Here is an 18,945-nt window from a genome sequence, read left to right on the forward strand (position 1 = left end):
AGTGGCTGAAGAAAACACCAGCCACAGTTCAATCCGTCATCTCGAATCTAAAAAAGTACACCATACAAACGCTCATCAACTCGAACTCTCACCAACAACCAGCAGTTCAGAACCCTTCAAGCGCACCACGCCATGGCAGCCGAACAGAGAAAGCTGCTCGAGCAGCTCATGGGCGCGTCATCGTCGTCGCGCGCCGCCCAGCTCTCGCTCAACGACCCCAAAGTCTGCCGATCCTACATCGTCGGCACGTGTCCGCACGATCTCTTCACAAACACCAAGCAGGATATCGGCCAGTGCCCCAAGGTGCATGCCGAGAGCCTCAAGACGGAGTATGAAGGGCTTTCAGACCGAGAAAAGCACAAGTACGGCTTCGAGTACGACTACATGCGCGACCTGCAAAAGTACATTGACGAGTGCAATCGCCGAATCGATGCGGCGCAGAGGCGTCTCGAGAAGACTCCAGACGAGATCCGGCAAACCAATGCTTTGGTAAGACATCTTGTTACCCAATTGGAATCCCCTATCAAAAGAACCATAGCTGACCTCTTTTCTCTGCAACCAGCTCAAAACCATCTCCGACCTCACAGCGTCCATCAATAGCGGCCTCCTCGAAGTCGAGATCCTCGGCTCCCTAGGCGAAGTCTCCCGCGCCCAGGACGAGCTCTTCCGCGTGCGCCAAGCCGGCCAGCAAAAAGCCGAGCGCGAAAAGGAACTCAAGGCCCTCTCCGACACGTCGGGCCCGTCCGGCCACCAGAAGCTGCAGGTCTGCGACGTCTGCGGCGCCTACCTCAGCAGGCTCGACAACGACCGCCGGTTGGCCGACCACTTTTACGGCAAGATGCATTTGGGGTATGCGCAGATGCGGAAGACGTACGACGCGTTCCCCAAGGAGATGAAGGGCAGGTCACGGCCCGCCATGGATGACGACGGCCCGGGAGGAGGACCCAGGGGGCCGAGAGGGCCCGGAGGGTATCGGAGGGGGGGAGGAAGAGGTTACCGCGGCGGGTGGTAACGTCTGCCAGCTACCGTGGCATCTTAATATCTTTGCATTGCAGCTCGGCGTCAGGGAACGTTATTGGAACTCTACGGAAGATAATCAGGGTATATTTGTGTTTAGGGGTGTTTTACTTTACTGGACGAGATAAAAAGACGTATATAGGATTCGGAATACGGAGTGATATACCCCTTTCAAATTCTGCAAGTCGCTCACCATAGTCGCAATCACACGGCGTTTTGGACATGATTCTCTTTAAATATATTACGCTTCGAGTAGCAGTAACTAGTAACCAATGTGACTGATAATAATATCCAAGGGACCCCGTGGTAGTCCTTCTCCTGGTACAGACGCTTTTTTTTCTGTAATTCCTTTCCTGTCATATCATCGTATTTCCAACTCAATTTCAATATCACAAGACTAGGCCCTACAACGCTTTCTGACAATTTTCCTGAATGAGCGTTGACACAACCCAAATCAAAACGACCGCCGTTTGCCGCCCATAAAGTTCTCACAATTCTTTGATATCTTGCGTTCATCCTATGACTGAGCTTGATTCAAAGCGTCGAGTTCCTCCATCTCATCGTCCCACTTGCCGCCGCCCAGGACGATAGGCAAAGGTGGGGGAGGGGCTGCCGCCGCCTGGGCCATGGTAGGCTTCGATGCTGCACTGTTGTTCTGTTCCGATTCTGCCTTGGCCTTGGTGTTGTCTGACGGCAGTGAAGGAAAGTCGTCTGCAGCAGGGACTTGTTGTTGCTTCGCAGGGCGAGAGTCGCCAACTGGCCCATCATATGAACCACGACCTCGGCCGCGACCTCTACCGTTGCCGTTGGCGCCTCTTCCACGGTCTCCTCGCCCTCGACCACCGCCACCGCGGTAGCGGTCATCCAAGAAGCGATCGACATCCGGTGCCTCATCATCTCTGGCAAATCGACTCCCACCAAGGCCGCGGGTCTTGGCTCCTCTGATGCCACCGTTTGCGCCGCGGAAGCCCTGTCTGGCTTCTTCGTCAGCCAAAGCCTGCTTGCCTTCGTCCCAGCTATTCTCCTTGATGTTCATGGCCTTGAGTTTCCTCTCTCGGTTCTTCGCCCGTTCGTCCTCCAGCTTGCGCCTCTCCTCCTCGCCACGTTTCCTCCTCTCCGCGTCCTCGGCTCTTCTCTTGCGAGCCTCCTCCATCCCTCGCGCATAAGCCGCTGCGTGCTGCTTCTCGTCTTGCTCTGCCATTTCAAACTTGCGTGCTTTTTCTGCCGACAGAAGCTTCATCTTCTCCATCTTTGCAGTGAGTTCGTCTTCGGTGAGCTTCTGGCGGGGGTTAGAACCAGATTTGGCACGAATCTCGGCGCTGACAGCAGTGTTTTGCGAGGGTGACGAGCGTTGAGGCTTCTCTTTGGAACCGGTGGCTGCATTGGGAGGAGGGGGAGACTGCTCGGGCGTCTCCTCGGGAGCTTGGATAGGTGCCTCTGTGGCGGTTGGTGCAGGAGCTGGTTTCGGGGCCTGTGTAGGAGCCTGAGACTTTGCCGGTGCTGGCGATGGCTTTGGAGCAGGCTTATCGGCAAAACGGGAGGATGAGAGGCCTTTGCCTGGAAGCGGTTTCTTGTTCTTCGCTGCAACCGGAGCGGGTGAGGGCTTTGAAGATGAGGGAGCTTGGTTCTGCCGCGGTGCTGACGCTGGCGGCGGAGCAACTTGTTGCGCAGGAGCAGGAGCTGGAGCAGGAGCAGGAGCTGGAGCTGCTTGAGGTGGAGAAGGGACTGAAGCCGGTATTGAAGCTGGCAGAGGTACGGGTTCGGGCTCAGGCTGATAATGATGCTCCTCCTGTATCAAAACAGCCTCAGACTCGACCGGCTCGAAGTCGTCGTAGAACAGATCGTCGTCTGTGCGGCCACCGAACTGGTCCTCCATGGCGATGATGATTAGTCGTAATAATTAGCTAAATGAAACTATTGAAAAGCTAGGAAAAGATGAGGAGGGAAAACTGTGCCGGTTAATGCAGTGGTTGAAGACGCGACGACAGAGACGAGATCAGGGCAACAACATTGGAAGTACATGAAGGCGAAAGAATGCGACAGAAAGCGCTGAAAGCAGCCCCGCCACAGTGTGGGGTGTGGGGCTCAGCTCCCGGCGCATCTGCAGCTCTTTTTTGGCTGCTTAAAAACGAGGAACCATGTGGCGCAAAACAACATGAAAAAGAGGCTGGTGCTGGTGGCTTGTTGTCGTGGTGAACGAGAGGACAAATATTGAAGCATAAAGGCTTGAGTAGAAGGTATAATGTTGCTTATTTACTGAAGGTGTGAGTCTATTGTTCACTGTATGTTGGTGTTTGTATGAGTGTACCACACTCATACCTAGTAGTCTGCCTGTTACAAGTATGTGGTGATAGAGAGACGGATGGTATCAAAGGCTCCCCTCTATCCTAAAGAGTTCATCACGGCCTATAATAATCTCCCCACGGTCTCGACGTGATGGAACATTGAACATGATATGCAAAGTTATTGTTAGGCCGCAAAATCCTGAATCTTAGCTAACTTTATACTTAAAACATCACACTTTAGGTTAGGTATGTTAGATGTGTATGTTCCATCAATGACTACTAGGTAGGTAGGTAGGACATGTCTACTTCGATGAACATGCGGTCGATGAAATTGAACAGATGCAGCTAATCCCAAGAATGAACCATGAGATAGAATTCTGTATCCGAATCATTGCCTTATCAACCAAGCCGTGCCGCAATGATTGTATTTAGCCTCTCCGTCACAGCATCCTTCAGATCTTGTTCAGAGCTCACAAACGTAGCTCCATATCGCCGGCAAACAGCCTCCACATTGCCTCTCTTAAGGTAATCTGGCATGGCGCATATAATGGCCTTTCCGAATCGAATGCACATGCCCAGCTCCAACATGCTGATGGGTGCCAGGCTGACTCCGTGGAAGAAGACAACGACGATGTCCGCCTTGTCTTGCATCTCGAGCTCCCAGTGTACCTGCTCCACCCAGCGGTTGTCGGAGATGTCCTCTCTCCAGGTGGCATCCCAGTCAGAGCGGTAAGGGTTGTATATTGTGATGGAAAGCCCAGATAGCGCCTCCGTCAGAGTTTGTCTCCAGTCGGCTTCGCCCGTGTCACTGGTGGTTCCGGCGAGAAAGACGCTGGGAAGGGAAACTAAGTGCGGCGCCGGACGGCCAGGCGCCATAACCACAGTCGCGCTCATCAGTCGACTCTTCGGATAAAGGTTAATTGAGCCGCTATCAGGTTTTTGAGACAGTAGAAGAATAGGTAGCTAGCTGATGGGAAAGTAAAAGATGCGGCTGTGCACACAACCTTCCGGCTTTTGACTCTTTTGAGAGGCGGGGTGGCCATATCACGCATGGGTACAATCGAAGCTCTTCCATCGGGCTTCGTATGTACATGTATCGTTTCTGTAGCTTTAACATAGTCATATAGAATTTATGGTGTATCACGAACTGATTTCTTGTATGATAAGGAGAGCGCGGTGTTTACGAGTATTTATTAGCACCAGGCACTGTGCGTGTGTTTCGGCTGTTCATTTTCAAAATCCCCATATCTCCACCACTCTGAACATGTTCAAGACAAATAGCAGGTTCGTCGAATTTCACGATTTTGTAATACTGTAGAATGGGTTTTTTCCCTTCTTTAGAAAAGGGGCAGGATTAGACTCTCTGATAATTACGGCCGATTTATCACAATAAACGATATCATACTTGCGCAGCTATTCAGGTGCATTCATACAAAAGTATAATACCGCCAGATGCCGCGCAAAAGATTATACATTTCTGATGAGATATGCCTTCCATATAATACGTATGCTTATTATTTTCTTCCTCTTCCCTTAATACACATAACAGGTCCTGTAGTCTTGGCACACTCCAATCCAACAAGGCAAACGCCAGCCGTAAGCGGTCCTTCAGAAGTGATTCACCAGCTGCTCACAACATACATAACTTTTCTCAATCATTTTCAACTTCTTTCTAATTCATCTTTCCTTTTCATTATCATCTCTCTACTTCCCCAAGAAAATCTTTCCCGCAACACGCTTCCGCTACCGAGCCCATCATGAATAGCCCAGTTTCTGAGAAAGAGGCGTTGCCTCTCCAGGACAAACCCGAGAATCTCACTGGCCAGGATGGAACCAGCAGTCCAATTTCAGAATCCACCGATTCAAATCTCCAAGATGAATCCGACGATTCGTCCGAACCTATCTGGGTGCGAAGGGCTTTGGCTGCTGGAAGGACTCCGTTGCCCAGTTCTAGGCCACCGATCAAAACACTCGAACTGCATATCGCCGATTCTGACAGAACAATACGCGAATCATCATATGATTCCCAAGAAACCGTTGTTGAACAACCTCCTGCGCAAGAACAGAAGCAGACTGCGAAAGGCAAAGTTCGTTCCCCTTCCAATAATGGTAGCCTAAATGCAAAGAAATCTAACGCCCGGTCAAAGAAACAGAATGCACGCGCGTTTGTGACAATGGAGCCCATTATCTGTCACAGGATTCAAAGAAAGAAGTGGAAACCGAGTGAGATTGAAAGTCTTATTAGAATGAGAGAGGACAAGATGAGCTGGGTGTTGATTGCGGTAAGATGACCCTACCTGTTCGCAAGGCGCCTTGGTATCAAACATCTAACGAGTCTCGGTTGTAGGAGGCATTTTCCAACAGAACCGTTGCAAGCGTCCGCCAGACCTTTTTCAAGTATAAACCCCAGTCTCATGGCATGGAATCGGGCGAGAATTGAAGATGAATGGACACAATCTTCCGTGGACGGCTATTGGAAATGGTGTCGCTCCATGACTGTTCTCTGTATCTTGGATTTACCAAATTGGCTGGACACCAATTTTACTGGGCATAAACAGTGTCTTGATGATCGTTGGAATAGTACCGGGATAAATGATACCACCTCGCAATAAAACATATTGCATGTAGGCAGCTTTGCCCTAAACCCAGCCCGCGGCCTTGTCAATCTCAGGAATCCTGAGAAGTGCATCAAATATCCGTATTGTGCCAGTAGCCACGAGGCTCTGAAACCAACCAAGTCCCTCTTGCACTAGACCGTTGTCTTCGCCTCGACCAGCCCAAAGCTGGCACAGTCGGCGAACTTGCTCTCCCTCTTCAAAACTCTTTGGGGGCGACTTCGGCGCCCAGCCAAAGCCTGCCTTTTCCGTCAGTTCTCGAAGAAGCCCAACGCATTTAGGACATGGGCCTGGAAGTTCCATATCTACAGCCAAGTATTTATATGACGAATATCGGCAAGAAATAAAAGCTGCTATTGTGATGGAAGCAATTGCGTAGGCGCCAGATCTCGCGTGTGAACACGCAAGGAGCAATGTAGCCTCCAGATATGCGTGAAATGGATCGGTAATCCCAAGCCCATACGCAACGAAGAAGCCATTTTCAGAGTTTCCAGCTGCGATGTCAGTTCTCCAGTCGAACAAATCGTGAATTGCAAGTATCACTTGAGGTGCAACAAGGCCGTCCTCGAGAGTATCATTCCCAAGTGTATGGGCATTGTATGCCGTAGCACCGCCACTTGCTGCCCTCCAAGCCATGGCAGACTGCAGAGACACCTCGTTGCTCGGCCCGACGGCTTGTAACGCAGTGCCATCAATAAGAACATTGATTGCTCTGTCACCAAAGTCGAAAGCAGCCCCGATTGACTGGGCGACCAATCGGACTCGAACTTCGGTTTCTGTACCGGTAAAGTTCCAATAGTCATCACATACTGATAAATGGCATATAGCTGCGTATTTCAATGCCTCCTCGAGAGAGAGCCAAGCCAATGCCACCAAAGAGCAGGAAAGAAAGGCACTTTCGTAGGTTCCGACCGCCAAGGGGCTGCTATTGGGATAGTATGCGAGGCTCGGCTTCAACTTGAGGAAGTGCTGGCGAAAGCTCGTCTCTTTATCAACGTGTGACACACTAAGCCTCTTACCAAGATAATGGTCAGATACTAGCTGGGCGCACCCCTGAGCAGCCATTGATTTCACTTCCTGGCCAAATCGCTTCATCAGTTCTCGATGAACAATCGAGCATGATCTGGCCCACGTGGCCTTTGAGCGTTGCACAGAGTCTTGAGGTTCTTGTATTACAGCACGAGCGTATGCCACAGCATCCGACCAACTCTGCTTGCGTGTGATTGGGCCATGTCCTAGGAGAGCTTCGAGGCCAATTCTCATTTGGTTAACGTAGGTTCGAACTACCGCATCACTGGGATGACAGTAGTGATCCGTCTCACTGAATGTGTGATTCCGGTTATCTGAGTCGAGCTGATTGAGAAGCTTGTACATCAGCGTTTGTAATTTGGCATCTAGCTGATTAGGTGGCGGCTGGGCAATGCCGTCCCAGTTATGTAGGATCGGTGAGGTCTCTTCATATGAGTTTTCGGTATTCTCATTATCATCCGGTATTGAGTCGTATGGAGTCATATTGTGGCGATCCTCTGGTATCTCTTGCCTCAGAAGTTGCGGTAGATGACATGAGTGCTTCTCAAGAAACAATTTCGATGATGGATCAACTTTATATAGTTAACATTGTAGTATGCGGAATGCAGGGCGGAATATGACGGGCTGGCTTCAAATTCCGTCAAGTAATCAAACTCAGCTGCCAAGATTCTTAAAATGTTTTGTGAAATTGCCAGGTAAGTGACAGCGCCTGATTCGTCTCACGCGTATCTCATGATGCCTAGCTGAGTGTGCATTGACAATGACAGCCCCATGTCTACCAGTGATGGGCGGCTATGTGCATATGGTGGCGGCGGATCCAAAACATCAAGGCCGCGTGTGCTTACCTTGTTAATAACTTGAAATCGCTGGACTCTGGAAATATGAGAAAGCTTTGGAGGTATCTGTAGCCTCTAAGCAACGACTTGTTGATTGCGTTCTTCGCGCATCAGTTCTCTTGATACGACGCCACATGTAATTAAATATAGGCCCACGGAAAGAATCTTAGCAATTTATTGATAGTAACTGAGCATACTAGAACACTACAGCTCCTATGACGGATGCCATCGCTCCCTGCATTAATATCGGGGCCGTGCTGGCACTTAGGCGCACAGATTTCGGATGTTATTGAGCACGACATCAATATTATCTCAACCAGCAATGGTTTTCAGGTATACTCCCAAGCCCCAAAGTCACTCCCAGCTGGTTGGATTCGGATACCATCAACAGCTAAACATCCCAGACCATTGAATCGTGCGGTTGCCGCCTTGAGCACTGCCTGGTAAGCAATAGGTGCTCCTGGGGAAACAGGGCACGCCCATAAACCAGCCGTACCATCATTCGATCGCCAGTTGAGAACATGTACGGATTCCCCGTTATCAACTGGGGCCAAGTATGGGTGAAAGCCGCCGACTTGGGCGCCTGGAGGACGTAATGATGAGTGAGCCGGGGGGTAGCTGATGGAGCCATCCGGAGCGACGTAGACGAATTGGCCACCAGGAGCCGCCGACTATGGACACGTAACATGGATCGTATTAGTATAATACTCTATGCTGATCTATACAACGTTGGGATTGCTCAAAGGGCTGTACGTGGTTGGACTTACGGCAAGAAACGACATATCGTCGTTGACGAGTGTACTATCACCTGCGGGACACTGGGCAAGATCTTTGAGGTCGCAGCGTGTGCTGGGACTTTGGGCACCAATGATGAAAGATCTGTCCCGAGCGTTGATGACTTTGCCGTTGAGGACTGCATATTGAGGCGCATGAAGGGTGATGGTAAAGTAGCTCTTTGCAGCTACGACGCTTGCAAGGCCCATGAACTGCGTGAGAAAGGCGTAAATGTGCATTTTGTCCACGTTGTTGTCTCTTTCGAATGTGAATTATAATTGTCTTGATCATTCCGTGCTTTTTGAAGCTGCGATACGCTTTTTATGCAGCGCAGATGTTGAGCCTCTCATCTCCTCCATGTCATATTCCCCCTTTTCCGATCTTGAAGTAGGCTCGGCCATGTTTCGACTTGCAACAATTCCCACCCACAGTTGCCTCCATGGCATGATTTCTCGACTATTCTTGCTCTAGTTGATTACTCGATGCTGCAACACAAGACATTGCTAAGGTTATGGGAAGCTGCTGTGAAACTTCTTTAGCAGGACCACTTGGTGGCGGAAAGTTGGAAGGGGAAATAGGACGCGAAAGGGGGGCATCTTACCCAAAGTCTAGATTCCATGTCTATAGAGGCCGTTCCTACACGTGTCTCCATGATGCAGGGTTCATTGTTGTATACAGTTTTGAAGCCAAAGCAGAGCCAAAATGGTAACCGCATACATGAGCATCGACTGATTTGTCCCATCACGAGCGTATGCGCTGGCCGAATTTTTCATACATTCCATCCATGGATTGTGGTGGTGGTCATGGCTCATTCTCTACATGGCTCATATGCCAGGAAAAGCTCTGTTCACGAGACCAACAACATGCCCATCGCAGTCATAAGGGAGGCCGTTGATCAGCTCTCAGCTCTCGAGATGGCCCCTTGCTCTCAACTAGTGTTTCGTCTTTCCCGTATCTGCCCGGGCAGAAAAGCATCCATGACTACGTGTATACGTGGCCAACAAAAGTTAAAAGAACATTCTAACGATCAAGGTTTCAACTGCGTGCATAAGCCTACGGAGATGCAGAGCCAACACGACGGTAAGCAGAAATAGTGTGCTTAGGAGGCGCTCAGATCAGCCGCGAGCAATGGCCATTAACGGACGGCGACGGACGGTCGTGGAGCTCTGTGGCCGTTTATTTATTTTACTGATTATTCTTGTGATCATTTTGATTATTCATTTGATTTTTATCGAAACATAGATATACTTGCTCACACCTCATTTCTCTCATCTGTTGTTGTGCATCGTATAGCAAAAAGTACCACCTCGTCCTATATGTTTTGACAGACGACACTTACCAGATGGCGAAACCACGGCCGGCTGCAGCATGTCTTAAATGCGACAACATGGCAGTCAAGGATCAATTTATGAAGCAGTGTGCCGATAGTCTGTTGCGAAGAATCATTGGTGAGTCGGATTGAAACTTGCACGACATTCCAATCTCCATATCATACACAAAACATCCACCCAATCCCATGATACACACACAGTGTTGCATCCAGCAGAAGCAGCAAGATCCAGACCAGGCACTGTGCAGATGCAGTGTCAGCACGGTAGCATTGCTACGGAGAGACCGAAGACGAGACAGAGCCTCAATCACGAAGAAGAGGAAGCGAGCTCGTCATTCACGATATCGAGGAAATGGGACGATCTGGATTCCAGCTGCTCAAGGAGGGATGCACTGCGTTACCCCTGACAAGGTCTGGATTACAGGGAGTTCAGTTGACTCCCACATGTTCCTTCCTCTGAAAGGCCGCTGAGATGGCGCCGATACCGCGCTAAGCACGTCATCGTCAGAGTCACGGCCTCACCTCAGCAACAATAGAGGCAAAGTCTTTTTTCCCCATTCAACACATCCAGCAACTGCCAATTCGCGATCCGCGCGCTTCTTCTAATATCTCACCTCAGAGCGCGTGTGACTCGACCTCGCTGCAAAATCCAATTCTCTCCTATTCCCGTCCTTCAGTCGCACTTCATGTTATGATTCGCTGCAGCCGCTCGCGTGCCCCGCCATCCTCAAATTCCAGTCCCGGCGTCAAACCTTCGAGACTGCAAGTTGCTTTGCGAGGAAATTCTAATCATTAAACTCCAGCCACGATGCCTTCCCTCATGGCCGATCCGGCCGCTATGGCAGTTCTGCCGACGCTTGAAGCCTCCGAATGCCCGGAATCACCGCCAGAACTGCTTCACAGCCTCAAGCACAACAGCAGCGTGCTTGCTCTCGCCGTCAGTCCCGAACACGACTCAATCTATGCTGGAACGCAAGATGGCGAGATTGTCGTCTGGTCGTTGTCTACCTTTCACCAGGTCCAGCAAATCCAGGCGCATAAGCGCAGTGTCATGTCGCTTTCTCTCTCCCCGGACGGCAACTATCTGTTCTCGAGTGCCTGCGATCCCATCATCAATGTGTGGTGCCCCAAATCCCTCCGTCGCCTCTACGAAATCTACGGCAACCACGATGTTGGTGACATCTTCTCGACGGCATACAGCCCGCAACACGACACACTATACATTGGTGCACAGAACATGACTATTCAATGGGTCAGCCTGAGCGATCCGACCACAAAGTCGACTCCTGACTCCCAGCGACATCCCGATCGAAGAAGCCATCGGTTCTTTGACTCCAAAGCCATTGGTGGAACAAGCACCCCGAGACGGAGCGAGGATAAATGGGGGCTGATTCCCCAAGCCAAATGTACCCTGGAAATCGACAGCGGTGCGGTTCGCAAGTTTGCCCACTACGGATATGTATACTGCATGCTCATTGCAAAGGGACCTACTGTGGAAGCTGGCCCCGAGGAAGAGGTGCTGATCTCGGGCGGTGGAGATGGCACAATCAAGCTTTGGTGCCTTGGTGAGCCCGGCAGAAGCGACGTGGACGATCCCCAGCGCAGCGGCATTCGAGAGATTATGTCCCTTGGTTCTGATGATGGCGAGTCGGTACTGTCTCTGGCACTGGATGGCTCCTTTTTATATGCTGGCAAGCTTGACGGCATTGTAGAGCTCTGGGATCTGGACACTGCCCAGAGACTGAGGGTGATAAAGGCGCAGAACCACGACATCATGTCACTGCAGATGGGCTGGGGATACCTTTGGACTACTTCTGCCGACGGTTGGGCCAATGTGAGTTCCTTTCTTGTTACATCAAACCCCTCCATTTGGTTCTCCCCTTCTCCAAACATCCACTGACAACATGCTCTACAGAAATTCAGCACAGCGCATTATGGAAATTACCAGCATGTCTCAAGGAATGTCACCGAAAAATACAAGTGCCTCCATCAGTGGAAAGCGCACAACGGCAAAGAAAAAAGCAAAATCTTAGCATCTGCTTGCTCAACCTACAAGAACGAACGCTACTACATCACGGGAGCCAACGACAATGATATCTGTGTATGGAATATCAAGGATGAAGCAGATGCCCAGTCAAGTTCCAAGAGCCAAGCCGAGGACGACGTCCTTCTCTCCGCCCTGACGGAGTTTGTCTCGTACAAGACCGTCTCGTCCCGGCCCGAATTTGCAGAAGACTGTCGTAAAGGCGCCACATATCTCGGCGCACTATTTAAGCGCATGGGCGGATATGTTGAAATGCTCAGCACGGGAGAGTCGCACAACCCCGTCGTATTGGCAAAGTTCTCCGGGAAGAAGGAGGCTGTTGACAAACGGAAGCGAATCCTGTTTTATGGACATTACGATGTGGTGTCAGCTGACAATGACAAGAGTAAATGGGCAACCGATCCCTTTACCGTCCACGGAACTAACGGATTTCTCTACGGACGCGGTATCAGTGACAACAAAGGCCCTATCCTCGCCGCACTCTTCGCAGTAACGGATCTGATGCAAGCGCAAAAGCTAGAAAACGACGTCATCTTCTTGATTGAAGGAGAAGAGGAATGTGGATCCAGGGGATTCGAAAAAGTCATCCAGATGAACAAGGAGCGGGTTGGACCCGTGGACTACATCTTGCTGGCGAATAGTTACTGGCTGGATGACGAGGTCCCATGTCTGACGTATGGGCTGCGCGGTGTCCTCCACGCGACCGTCTGCGTCGATTCATCGCGCCCTGATTCACACTCTGGTGTCGATGGTTCCCATATGAATGACGAACCCCTTTCAGACCTCACAACAGTCCTGTCAAGACTAAAGGGTCGCGGCAATCGAGTCTTGATCCCGGGCTTCTATGACGGCATTCCACCAGTGACAAAAGAGGAAGAGGCTAGATACGACGACATTGCCTCCATCCTGCTGCGCCGCAGCACAGAGGCTGTCTCTGAGGCAGATATCAAGAGGTCACTCTTGGCCAGATGGCGGGAACCAAACTTGACGATTCATCGGTACAACGTCTCCGGGCCGGACGGCAGTCTAGTCAGCAGCCATGCCAATGCGCATATCAGCATGCGACTGGTGCCAGGGCAAGAAGTGGATGTAGTAGCAACGGCTCTTACAAGCTTCCTACAGCGAGAGTTTGCAGGCCTCGAGTCAGAGAATCGGATGCGGATTTGCATCGACAACAAAGCCGAGCCGTGGCTAGGTGACCCGACCAACGATATTTTCCGCACCTTGTGTGATGCCATCGTAGAGGCCTGGCCTGAACGCTTTGAGCCACGCCAAGGAGTCGCTCAAAACTCGAGTCTAGGCGAAAATGGTGACAGCAAAGTACCTCGTCAGCAGTCGCCCGACCCCTCTACATGCACCTCCATGTGCAAGCCAAAGAAGCCGCTGTACATTCGCGAAGGCGGTTCCATCCCAGCCATCCGCTTCCTCGAAAAGGAGTTCGGAGCGCCGGCGGCCCACTTGCCATGCGGACGTGCCAGCGACTCGGCACATTTAGACAATGAGCGAATGAGTCTTATCAACCTAGTCAAGGCGAGGGAGATTTTTGGAAAGGTGTTTGTTCGACTCTAAGGTCACTCACTATCCCTATTGGTTTCCCTTGCCGGATGACATGAGACGATGTTTACGACTGTTGGAGAAGGCCGTTGTTTAAAAAGCAGGATTTGGTCCTCATTATCATTACCATTAGCATTAACATGCGCGGAGCATAGCAGTCTTTGATAGATACCCCCCAAAAATGGAGAATTTTGAATATTGCTAAGAACGAATCCCCTGTTTATACCACCTGAGACGCTAGCCGTCCGGAGGCTTCCGCGATGGATCGCTATTTGACCGGACACTTGAAGCCGTGCCGCCAGCCTCCACTTCACATGCCAGAATATTCCGGTTCCTAGATCAGACGGCTGATGACGTCGCCGGTGTGGGGAAGCATGGCCGTTACGGAGCTTAATCTTCTTATAAGGCCTCCGAATTCACCTTTGTTTCAGCTGTGGATGATTGATACTTTAGCAGAGTGATTTTCATTTAAGTATATTTCACTTTTCACTCTCTTTCATCTTCTAATTGTGTACTTGTCTCAGAAGCCATATTTACAACTCTCAACACCACCATGGCGGGCTTCAAGAAACTACTCCAGACCCTAACCGGGAAAAAGAGCGACGATGCCACTCAACCCGAAGAGCAACCCCAAACTCCTCAGGCCAAACCCTGGTCCGGCATCGACAACACCCAACCAGCAGGCTCCAACCCCATCCGCGGCTTCTCCACCGAATATCTCGGCGAGCAAAAGTCCAGCAACACGGCCGTCCGCCGAGATCTCGGCTTCGCGGGCCACATCGGCGGAAAATGGTACGGCGTGTACGGCGACACGCTGTGGTGTAGCCCCGGGGTGACGGACCCGGATTTGGACCCGGATCCGGAAGGATTCCACGGCATGGTGCGGAACTCGGTGGCAGTGTTGACGGATGATCCGCTGGTAGTTAGGTTTGTGCATCTGAATGACGACGAGCCGGTGGCGCATCCCTTGCAGTTTACGCCGTTTGAGGAGCGGTGGGGGGAGACGAATTTGTTTGGGTTTGGGGGGACGAGTCTTGTGGAGGTTGATGGCTATGGGGAGGGTGTTGGGGCGGTGTATTATTTGATTGTGAGTTGTTGAGCCATGTCTTGTTGAGTTGAAGAGTGAAGGTGGTTTTGGATGGATTCATTTGATATATGCTGATACGATTATACATCAAGAACGAGCACGAAAACTATCGCCACGCTGGCATCGCCCGCGTTGAAGTCATAAACGGCGTTCCCACTACCACCAAGCGCCTTGGAGAACATGGCTGGTGGTGGGATTGCTCTACGACAGCAAAGTACGGCGATATTGCTACCTACAGAGACGTAAACAGCGAGTACATCTATGCTTGGGGCCATCCACCCAAGACTATAACAGAGTGGCCGGCGACGGAGTATATATATCAGACTCGGGTCAAGGCGACAGAAGCGTTTGACATAGACAAGTATGAATACTGGTGGGGGAGAGCAAAGGGGTGGCGGAGTGAGATGTTGAACGAGCATAATCCCGAGACGGCGGTGATGTGGGGGGCTGGACAGGGGCAGGTCGTGTATAGCGAGTGGTTCAAGTGTTATATCTATGTTCATTTGAGTAAGTGGTATACAGACTTCCTTGGGACGAGCTGAGCTGACTGTTCATCCAGATGGCCCAAAGGTGGCATTGCGAACGGCGGCGAAACTAGAAGGGCCGTGGAGCGAAGACCGAGAAGTGTTTGAAGCAGAGCCGATTGATGGGGGGTTTGTGTATGCGGGCGTTGCGTATCCGTTTTTGGATGAGACGGGCAAGACGCTGACGATTGCGTATACGAATAACAATCATATTCAGGTGATTCGGGTGACGTTTGAGTGAGTAGGGTCTTGAGTTGTGGGAAATGGACGACGAGATATACAAGACTTTGTTAAGCTTATTGACGTCGTTTGATCTGTTGATAGCAAGTTTGTCAGGGCAATTCCGTGTTATTTTGAGTCTCAGATATCGAGGAATAGAGGGTATTCGCGGATCAACCAAATGGTGTCAGATGGTGTGTAGGCAATTGATTGTCGCCATCTCCATTCATCATTTAGCCAGAACCCTTCTAGGCAGATGGTTTAACATCTTCTGGCTATTGCATCAACAACCCGATCCCTCCCAATGTGACCCAAGGCCCTGTAGAAGTGTCGTATCTCCCGGATCTCATCTTGTGTAGTGCTTCAGATTCAATTATGATTCGTTTCTTTCAACTGTTCAATAAAGCTGATTGGAATGAGTAATCTTTTTCAACTTATCTGATCTGCTTATGATCGGGGATAGTTGACGGCTTCGGGGGGCGTTTACCCACCTTTCCGGCTGGGCGTTCCGGCTGGGCGTTGCTGAATGCCCGCAATATCCGCATTAGCCGCAAAAGCTTCACTTTTACAATGGCAAAAAAGAAGGGTTATGAAGTGATTATAAAAAGGAAATACTCATCCAACTCAAAATAAAAGTTTAGGCTTTCCGTTATTTTTTAAGTTTTCGCTCTACTCCGTGGTTGAATTGCAGTGGCTACCAACACAGAGTTTCCTCTACCAATGGCAAATGCTTCGATATTGCTTGCACTGGTGTTATGAGGAAAGCAAAAGTCTTATACCCACGGAAATAAAATCTTGACCATACTGGAGACTTTAGATTTACATCCGTTGTATCTTATGATATTGAATGCTATCATCTGGTGTGTCATTCTACATATGGAAGCCAGATCAACTAGAATTACAATTCGCTTCGCTACACCGGTCTTATAACAGGCCGCGGCAGACGAGCAGTTAAGAATCAAATATGAAAGTCGACCGAAAGTCTCTCAATTATAATGCTTTATGATCGCAATAAAGCAACAACCACTAAACTTGTCGATTCGTCTTGTAACATCTTCTAATACTCTCAACTATTCTTACTGCCAATAGCCAGCGGCTACTGCGGATATCTCGGAACCAAAACTGCCGTGCCCTACAAACCGTATGACGCTATAAAGGCTCTCAGTCACGGCTTTTGCCCCTGCGTCGGAAATCCATTCCGGCCGGTTGGGTAGTCCCGCAAAGAGACGCGGATGAAAAAAATATGAAGAGTTATCAATCTCTCTACCACAGCTTGGGGAAAAGATTCTTTCGTTTCATTCACTCTGGATAACTTCTAGACTCATGTTTCATCTGACACACACACCCTCGTCTTAGTGTATGAAAATCTTCGATTGATTGTAGCTAGCTCTTCTTAGATGCTGCTTGCCACACCTCTCGCTTTACTTCTAAAACTCTCTTTTAATCTTCTAGGCTACACAGTACATTGAACATCTGAGCTGGTTGCCTCTTATTTCTCATCCAACACGCGTCTTTTATTCAACAACACAGATCACTCATGACCACCTTGTTGCATGAAGAAAGCACTTCGCCAGCAGAAGATGAAGCAACAACCCCAACCCCGATTCTGGTCAAGTGGGATGAAAATGAGCCCGCCAATCCATTCAACTGGTCCACGCGGTACAGGGCCTTTATCACCCTGCAATTGGGAATGATTGCCATGGCAGCCAGTGTGGGATCTAGCATAATGGCTCCCACAGAACCGACACTCCAAAAGGTCTTTCACATCGGCCACGAGGTTTCTGTCCTCTGCATCTCGCTCTACATGTTAGTTAATCTCCTTCAACAAATCCCTTCAGAGAAACTGTATAATTCTAACCGCAATAATGAGTAGTCTGGGGTTCGCGTTTGGACCGCTTTGCTGGGCGCCAATCTCAGAGCTATGGGGTCGGCGAGTTTCTTTAATTTTCCCAATGATGGCAGTCGGGCTATTCTCGATAGGCGCGGCAACAAGCCAAAACATCCAGTCCGTTCTGATAACACGGTATTTCGCTGGATTGTTTGCTTCGTCGCCGGTGAGCAACGTGGGAGCAATCATGGGCGACATCTGGCCCCCGAAAGTTCGCGGCACTGCAGTGGTGTTTTATGCCCTTGCTGTTGTCGGGGGCCCTACTCTGGTATGATGCACCCCTGTAATGTGTGTAGCTGGTGAGACTCGTTTTAACAAGTTCTAGGGTCCTGTTATCGGCGCATCCTTGACGGTGAATCCTCACCTTGGTTGGCGTTGGACCGAGTATATCCAGGCCATCTGGACATTCACAGTTACTACCATAATTTTGATCTTCTTACCAGAGACTTATGCCCCTGTATTGTTGAAGAGAAAGGCAGAGCGCTTGCGTAAGGAGACTGGGAACCAGGCATACTACCACCGTCACGAAATGACCAAGCTCTCGCCCAAAATCATTGTCACCAAGCATCTCTCTCGGCCTCTTCGCATGCTATTCACGGAACCGATGGTGACGTGCATAGCATTATACGCGTCTTTTGTCTACGGCCTGCTGTACATGACGTTGGAGGTGTTCCCCATTGTCTTTGCCCAACACAGGGGATGGGGTTTGGTAACAAGCTCGTTGCCATTCCTGGCACTTTTGACCGGTGTGGGCTGTGCCATGCTTGTCAACTTGGCGAATCAGCCACGATACGCACGACTCGTCGACGCTGCGGGAGGGAAGCCTGTGCCAGAGGCCCGTTGCGCTCCAATGGCGGTCGGTGGCATCGTCTTTTCCATTGGCTTGTTCTGGTTTGGATGGACGGCCAATCCAAAGATTCACTGTGAGTTTGTGACGCAGTAAGATTCGATCATGATCATCCCGATATGCTAACATGAGTGCCAGGGGTCGTGCCCGTATTGGCAGCCGTCTTTATCGGAGCCGGCTTCAACATCATCTTCCAGCAATGCATCAACTTCCTCGTCGACACGTACCGCTTATACGCCGCAAGTGCGACATCCGCCAACACACTTCTAAGAAGCGCTTTGGCGGCTTCATTTCCCCTGGCAGCCACGCCCATGTTCAACAACCTGGGAGTCGGGCCGGCAATGTCTTTGTTGGGAGGAGTTGCGGTTATTGCCATTCCCGTGCCATTTTTGTTTATGAAGTATGGCGTGACGTTAAGAAAGATGTCCAAGTTTGCGCCAGTAGACGATGAGAGACCACAAGCAAACAAAGAGACTAGAGCATAAAATTCCACACCAGCGAGTTAGCATGACGCGCATGTATGTGTGAAATTAATACATTTTAGAATACCTATAATAAATCACTTGGAAATTGGAATTATGCCTACTTGTGATTTCGGAATGGACCCTTGTTCGGTGGATATTTGGGATTCCATTGGTAGGGGATTCCGGGTTAACTATCTCAATTATCCCCTAAGGCCTTGGGAGAGGTTAAGAATGTTGTGCATACCTTGCATATACAGGCCCCAGAGCAAAGAGTCCAGTGGACCTCAAGTTAAGCAAGATTGCTCATGGCAGATTATTATCTTTAAGTGTAAATAGGACTGAATTATCCTTGTATAATTGCGTTTGAAATGTGCAATTTCATTGGGTATTGATGGTGTATTCCCGGGTATTAATCATTTCGGCCTTTCTTTT

The 18,945-nt window shown here is 50.1% G+C and overlaps 9 protein-coding genes across 9 annotated transcripts; 5 read left to right on the forward strand and 4 right to left on the reverse strand.

Annotated features, from left to right (window-relative positions):
- Positions 1-69: 69 nt before the first annotated feature.
- On the forward strand, positions 70-1,239 carry M431DRAFT_511764 (hypothetical protein). Its single transcript, XM_024919724.1, has 2 exons — positions 70-489; positions 563-1,239. Exons 1-2 carry the CDS (start codon positions 133-135, stop codon positions 1,010-1,012), a joined length of 807 nt encoding a protein of 268 aa, XP_024770538.1. The 5' UTR covers positions 70-132; the 3' UTR covers positions 1,013-1,239.
- M431DRAFT_511765 (hypothetical protein) lies at positions 1,235-3,012 on the reverse strand. The gene has a single exon (XM_024919725.1). It carries the CDS (start codon positions 2,891-2,893, stop codon positions 1,535-1,537), a length of 1,359 nt encoding a protein of 452 aa, XP_024770539.1. The 5' UTR covers positions 2,894-3,012; the 3' UTR covers positions 1,235-1,534.
- A 540-nt stretch (positions 3,013-3,552) lies between these two features.
- On the reverse strand, positions 3,553-4,256 carry M431DRAFT_511766 (hypothetical protein). The gene has a single exon (XM_024919726.1). It carries the CDS (start codon positions 4,176-4,178, stop codon positions 3,702-3,704), a length of 477 nt encoding a protein of 158 aa, XP_024770540.1. The 5' UTR covers positions 4,179-4,256; the 3' UTR covers positions 3,553-3,701.
- A 665-nt stretch (positions 4,257-4,921) lies between these two features.
- On the forward strand, positions 4,922-5,823 carry M431DRAFT_540795 (hypothetical protein). The gene is made up of 2 exons (XM_024921080.1): positions 4,922-5,584; positions 5,650-5,823. The coding sequence occupies exons 1-2, from the start codon at positions 5,060-5,062 to the stop codon at positions 5,740-5,742; spliced, it is 618 nt and encodes a 205-aa protein (XP_024770541.1). The 5' UTR covers positions 4,922-5,059; the 3' UTR covers positions 5,743-5,823.
- Positions 5,824-5,941: 118 nt separating this feature from the next.
- On the reverse strand, positions 5,942-7,429 carry M431DRAFT_123743 (hypothetical protein; the record flags this gene model as incomplete). Its single annotated transcript, XM_024912205.1, has 1 exon — positions 5,942-7,429. The coding sequence occupies one exon, from the start codon at positions 7,427-7,429 to the stop codon at positions 5,942-5,944; it is 1,488 nt and encodes a 495-aa protein (XP_024770542.1).
- A 504-nt stretch (positions 7,430-7,933) lies between these two features.
- M431DRAFT_151074 (hypothetical protein) lies at positions 7,934-9,209 on the reverse strand. Its single transcript, XM_024912831.1, has 3 exons — positions 9,158-9,209; positions 8,550-9,078; positions 7,934-8,453 (listed from the first exon to the last, which is right to left on the reverse strand). The coding sequence occupies exons 2-3, from the start codon at positions 8,793-8,795 to the stop codon at positions 8,112-8,114; spliced, it is 588 nt and encodes a 195-aa protein (XP_024770543.1). The 5' UTR covers positions 8,796-9,078; positions 9,158-9,209; the 3' UTR covers positions 7,934-8,111.
- A 1,515-nt stretch (positions 9,210-10,724) lies between these two features.
- On the forward strand, positions 10,725-13,499 carry M431DRAFT_94491 (hypothetical protein; the record flags this gene model as incomplete). The annotated part of the gene is made up of 2 exons (XM_024924592.1): positions 10,725-11,720; positions 11,802-13,499. The coding sequence occupies 2 exons, from the start codon at positions 10,725-10,727 to the stop codon at positions 13,497-13,499; spliced, it is 2,694 nt and encodes an 897-aa protein (XP_024770544.1).
- Positions 13,500-14,037: 538 nt separating this feature from the next.
- Positions 14,038-15,336, forward strand: M431DRAFT_485569 (hypothetical protein; the record flags this gene model as incomplete). Its single annotated transcript, XM_024916299.1, has 3 exons — positions 14,038-14,571; positions 14,664-15,078; positions 15,131-15,336. 3 exons carry the CDS (start codon positions 14,038-14,040, stop codon positions 15,334-15,336), a joined length of 1,155 nt encoding a protein of 384 aa, XP_024770545.1.
- Positions 15,337-16,795: 1,459 nt separating this feature from the next.
- Positions 16,796-18,586, forward strand: M431DRAFT_151083 (hypothetical protein). Its single transcript, XM_024912832.1, has 4 exons — positions 16,796-17,120; positions 17,188-17,470; positions 17,528-18,125; positions 18,188-18,586. The coding sequence occupies exons 1-4, from the start codon at positions 16,852-16,854 to the stop codon at positions 18,532-18,534; spliced, it is 1,497 nt and encodes a 498-aa protein (XP_024770546.1). The 5' UTR covers positions 16,796-16,851; the 3' UTR covers positions 18,535-18,586.
- Positions 18,587-18,945: the final 359 nt, after the last annotated feature.

The sequence above is a fragment of the Trichoderma harzianum genome (genome assembly GCF_003025095.1).
Source record: "Trichoderma harzianum CBS 226.95 unplaced genomic scaffold M431scaffold_13, whole genome shotgun sequence".
NCBI classification, from domain to species: Eukaryota; Fungi; Ascomycota; class Sordariomycetes; order Hypocreales; family Hypocreaceae; genus Trichoderma; species Trichoderma harzianum.

Coding starts and splice junctions, on each gene's coding strand:
- M431DRAFT_511766 (XM_024919726.1), bottom strand. CDS start 4,178: ATGGCGCCTGGCCGTCCGGCGCCGCACTTAGTTTCCCTTCCCAGCGTC.
- M431DRAFT_511765 (XM_024919725.1), bottom strand. CDS start 2,893: ATGGAGGACCAGTTCGGTGGCCGCACAGACGACGATCTGTTCTACGAC.
- M431DRAFT_540795 (XM_024921080.1), top strand. CDS start 5,060: ATGAATAGCCCAGTTTCTGAGAAAGAGGCGTTGCCTCTCCAGGACAAA. Junction 5,585..5,649: donor TGAGCTGGGTGTTGATTGCG/GTAAGATGACCC, acceptor TCTCGGTTGTAG/GAGGCATTTTCCAACAGAAC.
- M431DRAFT_151083 (XM_024912832.1), top strand. CDS start 16,852: ATGACCACCTTGTTGCATGAAGAAAGCACTTCGCCAGCAGAAGATGAA. Junction 17,121..17,187: donor CTCTGCATCTCGCTCTACAT/GTTAGTTAATCT, acceptor AATAATGAGTAG/TCTGGGGTTCGCGTTTGGAC. Junction 18,126..18,187: donor GGCCAATCCAAAGATTCACT/GTGAGTTTGTGA, acceptor CATGAGTGCCAG/GGGTCGTGCCCGTATTGGCA.
- M431DRAFT_511764 (XM_024919724.1), top strand. CDS start 133: ATGGCAGCCGAACAGAGAAAGCTGCTCGAGCAGCTCATGGGCGCGTCA. Junction 490..562: donor TCCGGCAAACCAATGCTTTG/GTAAGACATCTT, acceptor CTCTGCAACCAG/CTCAAAACCATCTCCGACCT.
- M431DRAFT_151074 (XM_024912831.1), bottom strand. CDS start 8,795: ATGCACATTTACGCCTTTCTCACGCAGTTCATGGGCCTTGCAAGCGTC. Junction 8,454..8,549: donor ACGATATGTCGTTTCTTGCC/GTAAGTCCAACC, acceptor ACGTGTCCATAG/TCGGCGGCTCCTGGTGGCCA.